General features: G+C 35.0%; 1 protein-coding gene across 1 annotated transcript; it reads left to right on the top strand.

Annotated features, from left to right (window-relative positions):
- The first annotated feature begins 1,160 nt into the window (after nt 1-1,160).
- LOC105345331 (staphylococcal nuclease domain-containing protein 1) lies at nt 1,161-15,125 on the top strand. Its single transcript, XM_011453451.4, has 21 exons — nt 1,161-1,435; nt 1,954-2,100; nt 3,936-4,059; nt 4,538-4,622; nt 4,940-5,100; nt 5,383-5,474; nt 5,673-5,831; nt 6,070-6,176; nt 6,447-6,537; nt 6,765-6,856; nt 7,066-7,189; nt 7,390-7,472; nt 7,671-7,854; nt 8,133-8,274; nt 9,027-9,139; nt 9,435-9,623; nt 9,866-10,131; nt 10,454-10,520; nt 10,634-10,741; nt 10,983-11,231; nt 13,453-15,125. The coding sequence occupies exons 1-21, from the start codon at nt 1,391-1,393 to the stop codon at nt 13,516-13,518; spliced, it is 2,694 nt and encodes an 897-aa protein (XP_011451753.3). The 5' UTR covers nt 1,161-1,390; the 3' UTR covers nt 13,519-15,125.
- Nucleotides 15,126-15,517: the final 392 nt, after the last annotated feature.

The following is a 15,517-nucleotide window of genomic DNA, read 5'->3' as shown; positions in this document are numbered from 1 at the left end:
AAAGTAAAGTTGAACTTCATTAATAATAATGTTTGTTCTTAATTCTATCCCTCTGACGCATTTTTTTTGTTGCATTATGACTACTTTATACAATAGTCATAATGCATATTTGTTTTTACTTTCAGAATTAAGAACAGTTCATTTACTTTTGACGACATAACTTAAAATGTATATCATGATCAACTCAGGATTTGTTTTTTTTTATTTAAAGATATTTTAAGGTAAGAATTTTATAATTGTTCTTGATTATTCTGCTCTTATTTATTGAAAGCGTTAACTTCACGCCCGTCTATTGCCTGTAGGCCTATATTAATTATGAGTTCCGTATCAATGCATACTGTATCAGTGCATAACCAATAAAAGTGTCATTGCACTGTTAGACTGGTTTGCTGTCATTGATTACGAGATCCAGAGCTCTGTCCATTCGTCAGGCTACCTAATCACATAGGCGTCGGAACCGGGGGGGCTAGGGGGGCTTAGCCCCCCCACTTTTTTTGCAAAGTTATACCTAACCATTAGAAACATAGCATGATAGAGGGTTCAGCCCCCCCACTTTTTCTCGCAAGAAAGATTATTGTTCCTAAATTTACCTTGAAAGATTGAAAAGTTAGATTCAGAAGCAGACTAGCCCCCCCCCCCCCCCCCCCCCACGGATTAGGAATTTCATGATTTTGGAAAAGAAAAGTTGGATAAGTAATATTTTTTTTTTGGAAGTATAGGTATACTCCCCCCCCCCCCCCCCCCCCCCCCCGGATTAGGATTTCCATGATTTTGGGAATTACTTTTTTCTCAATATTTCTGAGGATTAGTCTAGCCCCCCCACTTTCAATTTGCTTCCGACGCCTATGTAATCTTAGCGTTTTATGTGTGGGTTTTTTTGTTAAACCAACTTTCTGCAGGCGTAACGTTAACACAAAATGATTGATCCGCCTCTTTTGATTTTCCGAAAATATCCGGAACAAAAAGTCTAAAATTAACAACAAAAATGCACACAAAATAAGAACAATGATTTAATTTTATGGGATCGATTATGAGTTTATGTATGTTATACACGAGTCACAGTGTACATAATTTGTAAAGTTTACCTCAAATGAAACTACAGTCATTATCAACTTAATGCTTAATTTTCATCATAAAAACCGGAGTAAAGAAAACGCACTAATGAATCTGATCTCGCCACATCACCAACACCGGCGAAAAAGACGTTTCACGTGTTTTCATTTTCACAAGTCTACCCAGAGGATATGTCATTTGTACAATTCAGGGAATTGTTTTCTTGTATTTGTGTTGCCTAAGGCAAACTTCAAAATTCGTTTTCAGTTTTAAATATTTATCCACGTGACAAAGTAGACTTCCTTTTTCAACGTGACAGTCCACGAGTCAAAACAACATGAGTACATCGCAAACAGCTGTTCATAAAGGAATTGTGAAACAGGTAAAATAAATGATAAATCAATTAAGTAATTTTGTAGCCAAAAATGTTTGTTAATTTTAAATTTTGGTTAAAAATTGGATTGTTTCCATTTCAAAAGGAGAAATCGAAACTTGGGAATTTTGTCGAGAGCCATGTGCATATGTGTAACGTTAGATCAGAACAGATGTTAAACCACAGAAACTGAAGAAAAAATATCCTGAAAATCATAATATATCGTATGAAATATACACAGGCAGATATTACGAACGATAATATCGTATTTAAATTGCAAAAGCGACAGTAAAATAATATGATTTGATTCAGATTTGTGCCAATATGATGATTATGATGAATACATATGTTTTCTATTTAGGTTCATACTAATGAATTATTTTGGATTAAAGTAACAAAGTTTCACTAAAGATACATTTGTTAATTTTTCCATACTGTTTTATCTGATATTTCATACCATATTTAAAAAATTTAAAGGGTTATTCCCTGCATTATTACTTATGTATATACACACACTCTACTTCTAGGTTCTCTCAGGAGATGCAGTGGTCATTAGAGGCCAGCCAAAAGGTGGGCCACCACCAGAGAAAACAATCTGTTTCTCTAATATCACAGCCCCACGCATGGCTCGAAGACCAAACCCAGCACAGGATAATGTGGAAACAAAGGATGAGGTAAGGCACATGTGTATTATACTCTGTCCCAAGATATTTATGCAGCATATTTTCTTCAAATATTTGATATATATATTAATACTTCAGGGTTCAAACAATGTTCTTTCAAAAGTATGGAAAAATTCCAAGATTTTATTTATGGAAGTTGTCCCCTCTAGTTTGTCAGGTTTCATTGCATTGCAAAAAATAAAAAAGTCTACAGGGAATTTGGATTGCTAACAACAAGAAAGTACCCCAGATGATAACATTAATAAATTGTTGAAGTTGTCCCGAGTAGTGCTGAAACGAATGTCCGAATATTCGCGAATGAATAGTAAATTTCTAATATTCGAATGTATATTTAGCATTCGAATATTCGATCACATGTTAAACACCCATATCAAGCACTGTAAACTATGCAGCATCGTGTTATTTCATTTTACTCGGAAGGAAAGTAAATATAAAGCCATTTATGACTGCCATGCTTGGTAGAGTCTATTACTTAACCCAGTAATAGACTCTTCCGCCATGCTTGTTTACCTTGAAAGTAAAAGCAGGGTTTACATCGAACGGAGACAAACATTCTAGATTTTTTAATTCATGTCAGACGCTGAAGAAAAAAATTGCTTAACTGTTTGAACGAGTGTGAGCTACGGAGAGTTAATATCGAAAGGTACATCGAAAGTTTTTTTTAAAAGATACTTCGATATAATTTGTTTTGTTTTTTTAAATAAACAGAACATTTCCGGAGTTATGAGCGTTATCAGTTTTCTGTTTAATACTATATCAAACATGGCGGAAATATTTGGACTGACTTACAAAGTTACGTATCGGTCTCATACAGGAGTCAGGACTGCAGGATATTATTATAGAAGTAATAAATCTTTTGATTGTAGTTGATGGAAATTTTTAAAAAATCAGTATATTATTATTTGCTTAAAAATTAAATGCGCACCCAATTCAATGGATACTCATGCATGAAGTGTCAACTTCAAACTGACCTGTTTAAGCAGTCTACACATACACCCACTTCGTAATACAAACTATCATATATGCTTAATACATTGTCTATGACGTCTACGAATATTCGAATACGAATCGAATAGTACTCACGAATATTCGAATACTGATTTATGGTATTCGTTTCAGCACTAGTCCCAAGCACCGTACCTCTGAATGGAGAAAAGGTGTCTCAACATTTTTCATTACAAATCTCAGTAAAAAATTTGTTTTTGTTCCTGTGAATTTCTCTTGGTAAAAATTGATAAAGTGCCAATTTGAAATAAGAAATCTTGGGATTACATTCCTTTTATTGATTACAATTTTACTTAAATGACAGGTATATCAATTGTCGTAAAAAATCATTTAAAATTAATATAAACAATAACATAGGGCAAACCATTAGACCTAGATGATTAAACTATAAACAATTAAAAATAAATCTGATAACTTTCAGATAATTAAATGCTCTATCTGCTAAGGTTCAAAAAAATTAATCTAAAAATGTCTAAAATGAATAGTATTTTTCATTAATAAAAATTTAATGTAATTTTTTTCGAAAACAGAAATATATTCAATTTTTGGAAAATGTTTAACTTTAAAATTATATTTATGATATTCTTATTTAGACCTGTATATAATCCTTTAGGTTTAAGTTTCAATAAAAATATTTTGATAATTTTAATCCCAATATCTTAAGGTTCTTCTTAATTTTGTAAAACTTCTGTATTTCCTTAAATTGCGGATTCGTCCCTGGTTTTATTAAACAAAAAAATATTCATTTATATGAATGGGTTATTATGATTGTATTTGATTTGCATATACGTATAAAAGCAAAATTCTTTGTTGTGTTTCAGCCCTTTGCCTGGGAAGCCAGAGAATATCTGAGGAAAAAACTCATTGGTAAAGAAGTGGCTTTTGTTATAGAATACACTGTGCCAGGGACCGGCCGTGAATATGGCTGTGTTTACCTGGGGAAAGGTGAGTTTTTGTTTTTGTCAACCGAGGAGCATGCATCTAATAGAAATAAGCAATGTAAATGCCTACAGATCATCTCAGTATCTTTTTTGTTTTAACTCAACCATTGACATCAGACATAGGTATGAAAATTACTGTAGATTCCTATTTAAGCGCGAGGAATTTATATCCGCATAAAATCACAAGAAGTGCATCTTGCAAATTTTTAAGATCTTGCTTTTATTTTTTTGGACATATGTAAACTACATGAAACTATGATGAAAATTTGGCATTCGCAGTTTCATGTTCTTGCAATTTAATAGAAAATGGCTGAATTTCGAAATTAAGTACTTGCGTAAAATATGTTTGTAATTTCATGCTTTTAGAATTTTAGTTTTTTTTTTATCAAATTGTAAGTACAATATTGCTTTTGAAATGCCTGCATTGTTGCATACCATAGGGATATTAATGAAATACAATTGTTTATGTCTCTGTGTTGCAGATATTGCTACAGGAGAAAACATCACAGAGGCTTTAGTGTCTGAAGGTCTGGTAGAAGTCCGACGAGGAGGGCTCAAGCTTGATGAGTACGAATTGGTTTTGTAAACATGTTCCTTTGATAGGAATTATAAACCATTAATACAGAACCCATCATAAATGTGTTGCGTTTATATTCGTTATATACTATGCATTTACCTTATTTGAATGTCTGCTTTTCGTTTGAAATTCTCAAAATTCAATTATATTTGGTATTTAATATTTGATCATGTTGATTATCTAAAAAAAAAAATTTAAAGTATTTTAGAAATGACTTTAAAGTATTTTGAAGGATTGCTGTCTTAATTAAAATTTTAACTTTATGGAAAACTTAATGAATTCTAAGAAAAATTCCCTTAATTGACAGTCAAGGCCAGCAACAGTTGATCCAGTTGGAGGATGCCGCAAAGTCTGCTGGGAAGGGCAAATGGAACACAGCTGAGGCAGCCAAACATATACGCAATGTAAAGTGGACAGTAGAAAACGCTCGCAACTTTGTGGACTCTCATCACAACAAGCCTATCGATGGTAAGAGGTTTTTATACTTAACACCCAACTTAAACCCCTTGAACATGGGCCATATTATTACAATATTGTCACTAAGTTCAGAAATACTTGCAACGTCAAGTCCAATATTTAGAGCTATTAAAGTGTGTATCTTCAGTCTATAGGTCTTGGAAAAATATTGAGTAGAGGGGATCCCTTTTTACTATTTATAAAGAATTGTATTCAGGCTGATAAATCTTTGGTGACATTTAGGTAAGATAACTTTTGTTTAGAGGTGTAACCAGATTTTTGGTTTCTTTCCAGCTGTGATTGAGCACGTGAGGGATGGTTGTACTGTTCGAGCTTTCCTCCTGCCATCGTTTGATTATGTCACCATCATGCTGTCAGGAATTAAGGTGAGTACCCTATTTTTGCCTTCTGGAAAAACTACATAGCCATTTGATATCTTTTGCTGACATCATGTAACTGTACAGAATAGATTTTTGTTCAAATTCTTTTAAATATACATAGACATGGATGTTTTAAACTACCTTATCCTCTCTGTGGTATCATGGTGTTTTCTGAGTACTAGTGTTTTTATCCTTGCTTGACAGTGTCCGATGTTCAAACAAGATGAAAGCGGTAAGCAGGTGCCCGAGCTGTTTGCGGAGGAAGCCAAGTATTTCACAGAGGTACGACTACTTCAAAGGGACGTACAGATCATCCTGGAAGGCGTGTCCAATAATAACCTGCTGGGGACCGTGCTACACCCGGTATGTGTGTAAACGATGAATTAGATTTGTAAACAAATAAAATAATTGAAAAAGGAAAATGAAGCTTTCAAATAAGAGGGAGGAAGAGACATTTGTATCATTGTTACAGTTGGAAAAGTAAACTTTTAGGGAAAAAATTCTAAAACAGCCTACTTTTTTTTTAGTGGATAAATATACCTCTTCAAATCAAAATTATAAAGTTTTGATGGAGACTGACTGCATGATTTTGTTGTTGTAGAACGGTAACATTGCTGAGCTGCTGCTGAGGGAGGGGTTCGCCCGCTGTGTCGACTGGAGCATGGGAGTGGTCACTCAGGGAGCTGACAAACTGAGAGCAGCTGAAAAGTGAGTGTCTGTATGGTGTATGTATACTAGTGATGTGCAGGGTAGGTTGATCTGACCTCTCTGAGGTTGTTTTAACCTCTTTGTGGTCTGTCTGACCTTTCTGTGGTTGATTTGACCTCTGTGGTTAGCCCGACCTCTCACTAACTGGTTTGACCTTTCTGTGGTCTGTCTGACTTCTCTGTGGTCAGTATGACATCTCAGTCTGTGAATTGAAATCTCTAAGGCTTTATAAGACAAGAGTGTGTATGGTACTTCTCAATCTATGTTCAGAATTGCCAAAGAAAAGAAGGCCAGGCTTTGGAAGGATTATTCTCCATCAGGACCCACAGTTGACATCAAGGACAAGACTTTCAGTGGAAAGGTAAGAAATCTTGAACTTCGCAATGGAAGTAAAAAAGATTTGTACAATCGATACCTTTTTACATCACACCATTTTAATGGTATTTTGGATACAGAGAACCTACGTTGTTGTTAAATGTACATGTTATTTTGGTAAAACGGACATTCATGTAAGATAAAGTCACTAAATACAATACAAGACTTAAAAACTCTAGTTAAAATTGTTCACTGACTGATTTTGTGGTTCAGGTTGTGGAAGTTGTCAATGGCGATGCGCTAGTGGTGAAGACAGACAAAAACCTGTTCAAGAAGGTGTTCCTTTCCAGCATCAGACCCCCAAGGTATAAAAGATATAATGATCCATACATCAGTTAATTCATACAAAAAAATTTACATTTGACTCAGTACTTTAAAGCCTACAAAATACTTCATCTCTTAACAGATGGGTTTTGCTAAGCTTTGGGTGTACTTTTGAATATTCAGGGAAAAATGTAAGAATGTCTTTGACACTAAACATGTACGTTTATACATAGTGGGTTTTGTATTATAGGAACGCCCCTGCTCCCGCAGATTCCACAGACTCCACACCAAAACCCCGCGGACGCCCGCTCTATGACGTCCCATACATGTTCGAGGCCAGAGAATTCCTGAGGAAGAAACTCATTGGTAAAAAGGTAAGCTATGGATAATGCTCTATTCTATATCTGTACTGTGTCATGCTTTATATGGTAATACTTAAACTGGAATGGTATTGCAAAGAAAAAGGACTCTCTGTAGTGGATGTCGGAAATCTGAATATTAATATGTTGATTTGGAATTGGAAAATCGGGTTGTATGCAGGTGCATTTAAATAATTGTTTGTTTTGATTTCTAGGTGAACGTTCAGGTGGATTACATTCAGCCTGCCAACAACAATTTCCCCGAGAAAACTTGCTGTACCGTCACCATTTCAGGAATGTAAGAATCTCTTCTCTCATTTGTGTTGCTTACAAATGCTGGAAAAATCATATTTCAGTTTGTATTAGATGTAAAGAAGTGATTTGATGATCTACATTTGTTTGGACATAAAAAAATAGCTCACCGTCAGTGCTGCTCAATACAAATGGCATATTTTGGTGTCTGATGTTCATTGTTGTTGTTTCCCCTTTGTTACAGTAATGTCGGTGAGGCTTTGGTTGGGAAAGGTCTGGCCACAGTGGTGCGCTACAGAATGGAAGATGACCAGAGGTCTGAACACTACGATGAATTGCTGGCAGCAGAAGCTAGAGCCCAGAAGAAGGGCGTGGGCCTACATTCCAAGAAAGAGGCACCAATTCATAGGGTGGCCGATGTCTCTGGGGTAAGTAGTTTTGTTTTAAAAAAGACTGAGAGGAAACAGCAAGAGATTTCAAAAATAGAAGTGAAAGTAACAAAAAACCAAATTTTGATTGTAAATGGATAGTGGCTAACAATTATTTTCGAGTTAGGTGCGGGAGAATCTTTTGGGGGATGGTGAGGGATAATAATTAATTGGCATCTCTGTCATCTCCAGAAAGTAGAATCAATCATTTAAAGTTTTGAGGCTGACAAATTAAGTTCATGTTTTGACATTACGTGACTGTTTTTCTCTTTGTACAGGACTTGAACAAGTGTAAGCAGTTCCTGCCGTTCCTACAGAGGGCGGGTAAGACAGAGGCCATCGTGGAGTTCGTGGCCAGCGGTTCCCGTGTCCGCCTCTACCTACCCAAGGAAACATGTCTCACCACCTTCCTCATATCAGGTACCCTACATCAATGTTACAACCTTAACTACTCACTGCCCAATACCGTGGAATCATTTTATTTTGTGGGGGCCAATTTTCGTGGATTGTTACTTTTTTGCTCATTCGTGGGGATGTAATTTCGTGGATGTGTCGGTCACTGTTTCATAACTCTTTCTAATATTGTATTCGTTGAGGATTAAAATTCGTGGGGGAAAGCTACCCACAAATACCACGAAAATTGAGCCACCACCAATTCTAATGATTCCACAGTACTGTGGGATCATTTTATTTCGTGAGGGCCAATTTTCGTGGATTGTGGGTTTTTTTTGCATGTTCGTTGGGATGTAATTTCGTGGATGCATCAACTTTTAAGTTTCAGATGGTAAACTAAATCTTTTATAATTAGTTTTCGTTGAGGATATAAATTTGTTGGTGAAGGCTACCCACGAATACCACGAAAATTGAGCAACCACGAATTATAATGATTCCACAGTATGAGGAAAATGTTCAGAATGAATTTGCAACATTGATACTAGGGCATATTGCTAAAGAGAAATTCATCACAGTAATCTGTTATGAAATTTTATTAAATTAAATCAAGGTGATAAAGTAGCTTCATTGACGTCATGTGAACAATAACACAATTTCATTTCCTTTCAATACATATCTGTATGCAGGAATATTTATAACAATTATTGACTTTGCACTGAATTGCAAATATCTAGAGTACTTTGACTAGAAATCTTCATAGAGATGTTGGCCTGTTGTAGGTATTGAGTGCCCCCGAGGTGCCAGACCCCTGCCCGGGGGACAGATGTCTCAGTCCGAACCTTACGGGGACGAAGCTCTTCAGTTCACAAAAGAAATGTGTTTGCAAAGAGAGGTAACTCTTTACACCATTAGAAGAATAAAACAATATGTTTTTGTTATATTAGTTGTAGACTATGTAAAATGAATTGGTTGGAATAAAGAAAAAATGATTGAGTATTTTTAACTTAAGACAGATGTGCCCTTAAGAGTTTTAAAACATAGTCATATACATAATAGTTTCATTGTGTTGTAATGTTAGAATTAATGAATATGCATTTTTGAATTATTATGTATGTGCCCTTACTTATGATGAGAACATGTGTTGGGAGCAAAATAGTTACATATTTTTCATATTATTTGCTATTTAGGTGGAAGTACGAGTTGAGACGATGGACAAGGGAGGTAACTTCATTGGGTGGCTGTTTGTGGACAACACCAACCTGTCGGTGGCTCTGGTAGAGGAGGGGCTAGCCAAGGTCCACTTCACGGCCGAGCGCAGCAACTACTACAAACAGCTGCAGATTGCCGAGGAAAACGCCAAGAGGAACCGCCGCAACGTAAGTTAGAGCGAAGCAAAACATGATGGATTTTGTTGTAGAATCTTAAAAATTACGTTAATTCTCAAAGATTTAAAGCATTGAAATTTTTTTTTTGACTTAGACTCCTTTAGTAAAAAAAAGGATTGATTTTGTACATTTAAATCTTCAAAAAGAACTTGCTTTAATGTTTTAGAATTTTTTCAGAGAGTGGCACTAAAAGGGGTTCACATTCTTGTAAATTGGTTGTGTTCGTTTTACAGTTTTGGAAGGACTACCAAGAGGTGACAGAGGTGGAGGAGGTGGTGGAGGACAACACGGAGAGGAACGTGAGCTACAAGTCTGTGGTGGTGACGGAGGTGACCGCCGATCTGAAGTTCTTCGCTCAGCTGGTGGACAACGGGCCACAGCTGGAGAATTTGATGGAGCAGCTCCGCCAGGACATGACCGCCAATCCACCTCTCCCCGGGGCCTATACACCCAAGAGGAACGACATGTGTGCTGCCAAGTTCTCACAGGACAGCGAATGGTATGAATAGAGTCGTGAAAAGATGTGATAGATACAAGCACTGTGCATTAAGTACATGTAAAGAAGTATACATTTATATCATTCCTCCATAGAAAGATTTCCAGTAACTTGTGTTTTATGTAGCCACAATCAGAATTGGAACAAATTCTAGTTTGTGACAACATTTTTAAAATATGTATTTATTCCTTTACAATATCTTTATGATTATAAACATTTAATTTTAAAACATGTTATAAGATTAATATGTCGAAAAAACTGAGGTACATGTATTTGCTATCTGATGTACACATGACTGATAATACCTTGTCCATCTGCATTATAGGTACAGAGCCAAAGTGGAGAGAGTGGATGGATCAAAAGTCACTGTCCTGTTCATTGATTATGGAAATGTAAGCACAGAAAATGTTTTGGATTTTGAACTGGAAAACCTTATGCAAATATGATGTGTAGTCTTGTGTTGAAAATTGAAGCCATGATAATATTGATATTGTTTGTTTATCAGAAAGAGCAAACGACGGCCACCAGCCTAGCCACCTTACCGGCCTCCTTCCAGACCCTGGCCCCACAAGCCACAGAGTACTGCCTGGCCTGTGTAGCCCTCCCACCAGATGTAAGTGTTGGAAAAAGGGGAAGTCAAGACTCTCTAAACCAATCTGGTTAATAGTAAAAAAGTGTTTAATATTATAGATTTTAAAGAGTGGTTACTAATAAAAAATGTTTAATAATATAGATTCTAAAGAGCTCTGTTTGAATTATGATACATGGTCGAGGTTTTAATGTAGTGTACATTTGTCAAAGAGATATAACATATAAGCACTTATTAAATAATTACTAATATTTTTAAATTGTAGGAGGACTTCAAGAACGATGCTGAGGACGCTTTCTATGATGAAATAGCAAACAGACAGTTGAACATGAATGTGGAGTACAAAGTCGGCGGATTGGAGTACGTCAGCCTGGTGAACCCGGAGACGAAGGAAGACGTGGCCCAGAAACTGGTCAGCAGCGGATTTCTATTGGCTGAGAGACGTCGAGAGAAGCGCCTGGCCAAACTTGTGTCTGACTACGTGAAGGCTCAGGAAAAGGCCAAAACAGCAAGAGTAAGTGTGTGGTGGGAATGTCTGTTTGGGATATATCAGCTCGCTCTGGCTGCCAGTGATTTGGAAATGACTGTGGAATTGTTGTATAGGCCAGTATATTGAATTTCATTGATACTGTGGTTTCATCATGTTTTAGGATGAACAACAGTTTTATTGGATTTCATTGTTGACTGAAATCTTTAAAAATCTCAAACACTGATTCAATAGAAATAAAGATTGATTTGGTAATATAAAACTTTAACATTATACATATACATACATATATACATATACATATGAGAAAATTTACTGTTTTCAGGAATATTGTTGCACCGTACCCACCAATTTTAACACTGCTTAAACATTATTATACCAAAAAGTCATTCATTTTGGAATTAGAGTCCAACAGACTTTCTCATTATGATCATAAAGAATAACCTTCCTTTATTATACCCTCGCTCCGAAGGAGAGGGGGTATACTGTTTTACCCTTGTGTGTCTGTCTGTCTGTCTGTCCGTCCGTAACAAAAATTTCTGTCGCATTTATCTCAGCAACTATTTATCGCAGATGCTTGAAATTTTTACACACTGTTTGTTAAGGCATGCCATATCGTGGGATATATTTTTGTACCAATCGGACGTCAACTTCCTGTTAAATGACGACTTTGCTTATTTTTTAACTAAAATTTTCAAACAAATTTTCGTCAAAGATTTCTCAGCAACTATTTATCGCAGATGCTTGAAATTTTTACACAATATTTGTATAGGCATGCCATATCGTGGGATATATTTTTGTACCAATCAGACGTCAACTTCCTGTTAAATGACGACTTTGTTTATTTTTAGCAAAAATTTTCAAACAAATTTTTGTCAAAGAATTCTCAGCAACTATTTATCGCAGATGCTTGAAATTTTTACACAGTAATTGTATAAGCATGCTATATCGTGGGATGTATTTTTGTACCAATTGGACGTCAACTTCCTGTTAAATGAGTACTTTGTTCATTTTTAGCCAAAATTTTCAAACATATTTCCGTCAAAGATTTCTCAGCAGCTATTTATCGCAGATGCTTGAAATTTTAACACACTATTTGTTTTGGCATGCCATATTGTGGGATATATTTTTGTACCAATCAGATGTCAACTTCCTGTTAAATGACGACTTTGTTTATTTTTAGCAAAAATTTTCAAACAAATTTTTGTCAAAGAATTCTCAGCAACTGTTTATCGCAGATGCTTGAAATTTTTACACAGTATTTGTATAAGCATGCTTTATTGTGGGTATTTTTGTACCAATTGGACGTCAACTTCCTGTTAAATGAGTACTTTGTTCATTTTTCGCCAAAATTTTCAAACATATTTCCGTCAAAGATTTCTCAGCAGCTATTTATCGCAGATGCTTGAAATTTTAACACACTATTTGTTTTGGCATGCCATATTGTGGGATATATTTTTGTACCAATCAGATGTCAACTTCCTGTTAAATGACGACTTTGTTTATTTTTAGCAAAAATTTTCAAACAAATTTTTGTCAAAATATTCTCAGCAACTGTTTATCGCAGATGCTTGAAATTTTTACACAGTATTTGTATAAGCATGCTGTATCGTGGGATGTATTTTTGTACCAATTGGACGTCAACTTCCTGTTAAATGAGTACTTTGTTTATTTTTAGCCAACAATTTCAAAGAAATTTCCGTCAAAGATTTCTCAGCAACTTTTTATTGCAGATGCTTGAAATTTTAATACACTATTTGTTTTGGCATGCCATATTGTGGGATATATTTTTGTATCAATCAGACGTCAACTTCCTGTTAAATGAGTACTTTGTTTATTTTAGCCAAAATTTTCAAACCAATTTTCCTCAAAGATTTCTCAGCAGCTATTTATTGCAGATGCTTGAAATTTTAACACACTATTTGTTTAGGCATGCCATATTGTGGGATATATTTCTGTACCAATCGGATGCCAGCTTTCTGTTAAATGTCGACTTTGCTTATTTTGCATATTCACATCAAAGCGGGGGTATCACTAGTGAGCATTGGCTCACAGATATCTTGTTCTTGAAGTTAATTAATGTGGTCTGTGCAGGGCATTGTGCTTGACACCTGCTGTGCACTGTAAACAGACTTTTTGTTTACCAGGAATTATTTAAATGATTGAATGGAGAAAAATATTAGATGCATGATGTACTTATACTCAAAATACGTAACTATTCTCCTCATGCAATGTTGTTGAATTTCAGGAGAACATGTGGAGATATGGAGACTTCACTGAAGACGATGCCAAGGAGTTTGGATACTCCCGGTAAAGCGTTCTGACGCCAAACACCCACCAAGAAACCAATTATAAAAACCAACACCAGACAAACACAAGTGGAATCTAGGAAAAAATTTTCATTTTTATTCAAATTGTTATTTACATATATGATATGAATATATATATTTTTTGCAATTAACTTATGATGTACAGGAGAGGAATGCAGTCAAATGAATTTTGTTTTGATAGTTTTTATTAATTTTTTTTTTTTTTGAGTATGTGATGGATATTGCTATGCATTAAATGAGATGATCCTCTGTTTAGTATTTATGTAGACTTAGTCTAAGATCATTCACTGGACTGAATTCCTGTTAGCGCACACATGCACTTCATTCTGTGGATTTATAAGAGACGACTGATGTGTTCAAATGACCAGTATCAAAACTTACGTCTAGTGAAACTGTGCATTATATGGTGCAAAGTGTGTAATCATTTATCTGATGGTACTTTTCTTTCTTTCTTTCTGTTGATGATAAGGGAAAAAAATAACCTGTGGACTTCTAGGTTACAAACACATATTAATCCCTCCTTCATTTCTAAACAGATCGTGTAGGGAGAAATTAAGGCACTATAAGTGATGAAAAATTGGTAAACTACTGTATATTTATCTCCTGAATGTTAAAACCCCCGTGTCTTTTTGATCTGTGTACAGTGTACATGTCAACTGCTTGACCGACATTTAACCAGAACAATGTTGTACTCGAAAACCAAGCCTCCTTTACTACTAAATAATCTGCTGGTCACGACATCAGTAAATAAAAAGCTAATTTATTTTGTTGAACTTTTTCTTTGGAGGAAAAGTTGAAATTCTTTTTTTTTGAAAAGGAAATTTATTTAATGTATTTTTTTGTCATTTGAACCTGTGGTTTTAGCCAAAAAAAGTTTGACTTTTGTGGAAAAGGGTTGCAGCTATATTTCTTTATTATTGACAAAAAGTGCTGAAATAACCAAAATGAATGCTCTATATTTGCCCCCACATTACTATATCACCTGTAAGACTTTACAACTTGTATAACATCCTCAATTTATTTTGTACATACTTAAAAACACTTTTTGTTTGTTCTTTATAAATATCTGACTGTATTATGTGGACAGGGCATTTATTGTTTTATATTTTGAGTGTGCAAAGCATGTAACCTTGTTGCCATAACAACACTTCATATCACAGGTCTCCAGATTCTTCGCAATGATTGTTGCGTGTTTTGAATAAGCATTGTTATTACACGGTTGTAACATTACTTGTTAAATTTCATTTGATTTTTCCCCCCAAAAAAGTAACGGAAGAAAATTTCTTTCGCTCCTGAATTGCTAGTTCTGAATTTTTCTCCTTCAATTAATGTACATGTCTGAAAACAGCTTTATACTTTCCCTCTAAAAATCTATTGAATTGATTTTTTTCAATTCTCTTTTAAGTTGAATTTAAAATGATTTTATGGTGCTTTATTTGTATTACTGAAACTTGGGATCTGTCTTGTTTGAGTTAAGCCTTTTTTCTTCTTCTTGGAAGTATATTTGAAAGAGTACATCATGTTTTCATGCTAACCAATCTTTGTTGGTTTTAACTGACATTGAAATAAAATGCTGATGGTTGCAGTTACATCCAGTGTTTTTTTTTTTTTGTAAATGGCTTTAAAAAATTTAAAACGAAAATACATGTATTCATTACTTGATTGATTTCATACACAGGCAGGAATCTATTCCATTGGGAGATAACCTTGAGTTATGAAGGGCATGCAATTTAGATTTGCGCATGAAGGTCACATACATTGCACAGTAATGGATTCAGGTCTTTTGTAGTCTTTGAGGCCACAAGTATATGAGGCAATGTTTTCACTCTGATTTGAAAAAAAAAAATTAAGAGCTTGACATACCTAAGATATTGTTATAGATAGAAGCATATTGAATTCAAAATAAAATCACCGTTTTGTTAAATAGTGCATTATCTAAAAATAAAATAATAAGATAAAACAAAATTGACAATTACAGAAGAA

The sequence above is a fragment of the Magallana gigas genome, chromosome 9 (assembly GCF_963853765.1).
Source record: "Magallana gigas chromosome 9, xbMagGiga1.1, whole genome shotgun sequence".
Classification (NCBI taxonomy): Eukaryota; Metazoa; Mollusca; class Bivalvia; order Ostreida; family Ostreidae; genus Magallana; species Magallana gigas.
Note: the sequence above shows the minus strand (reverse complement) of the source record. Positions and strands in the feature narration are given on the sequence as shown.

Coding starts and splice junctions, on each gene's coding strand:
- LOC105345331 (XM_011453451.4), top strand. CDS start 1,391: ATGAGTACATCGCAAACAGCTGTTCATAAAGGAATTGTGAAACAG. Junction 7,190..7,389: donor AGAAACTCATTGGTAAAAAG/GTAAGCTATGGA, acceptor TTTGATTTCTAG/GTGAACGTTCAGGTGGATTA. Junction 9,624..9,865: donor CCAAGAGGAACCGCCGCAAC/GTAAGTTAGAGC, acceptor TTCGTTTTACAG/TTTTGGAAGGACTACCAAGA.